At 61.1% G+C, this 339-nt stretch overlaps 1 protein-coding gene across 1 annotated transcript in view; it reads left to right on the top strand.

Annotated features, from left to right (window-relative positions):
- FOXP4 (forkhead box P4) overlaps window positions 1-339 on the top strand; it is a gene marked incomplete at its 3' end in the record, with an annotated part of 34111 nt that overhangs the window by 32361 nt on the left and 1411 nt on the right. The window contains exon 9 of the mRNA XM_010132678.1: window positions 27-116. Within this exon, the coding sequence (XP_010130980.1) occupies window positions 27-116 (90 nt within the window). The remainder of the gene's footprint in view (window positions 1-26; window positions 117-339) is intronic.

The following is a 339-nucleotide window of genomic DNA, read 5'->3' as shown; positions in this document are numbered from 1 at the left end:
GCCCTTCTGCTTCTTGCCTCCCACAGCTGGCAAAGGAGAGCGAGCGTCTCCAAGCAATGATGGCCCATCTTCACATGAGACCTTCAGAGCCAAAGCCTTTCAGCCAACCTGTAAGCGTGCGTTCCCCTCCTGCCCTAAGATATCCCCGCAGCTGCCCCCTCTCCTCACCTTTCCCCTTGCCACTGGCTACTGTCCCCTCCCTGCCCTGCCCACAGTCACCACAGCCTGTGTGGTCTGCTGGGACAGGAGCACTGACCACGCTCTGGCACTCGTACCCTGGTCCCTTGTGCCATTGCAAGGCATTGGGCGGCAGTGACACACAGCCTGGGTCGGCGTGTG

Source organism: Buceros rhinoceros, unplaced genomic scaffold (genome assembly GCF_000710305.1).
Source record: "Buceros rhinoceros silvestris isolate BGI_N320 unplaced genomic scaffold, ASM71030v1 scaffold22193, whole genome shotgun sequence".
Taxonomy (NCBI): domain Eukaryota; kingdom Metazoa; phylum Chordata; class Aves; order Bucerotiformes; family Bucerotidae; genus Buceros; species Buceros rhinoceros.
This window is presented reverse-complemented; position numbering and strand designations above follow the sequence as displayed.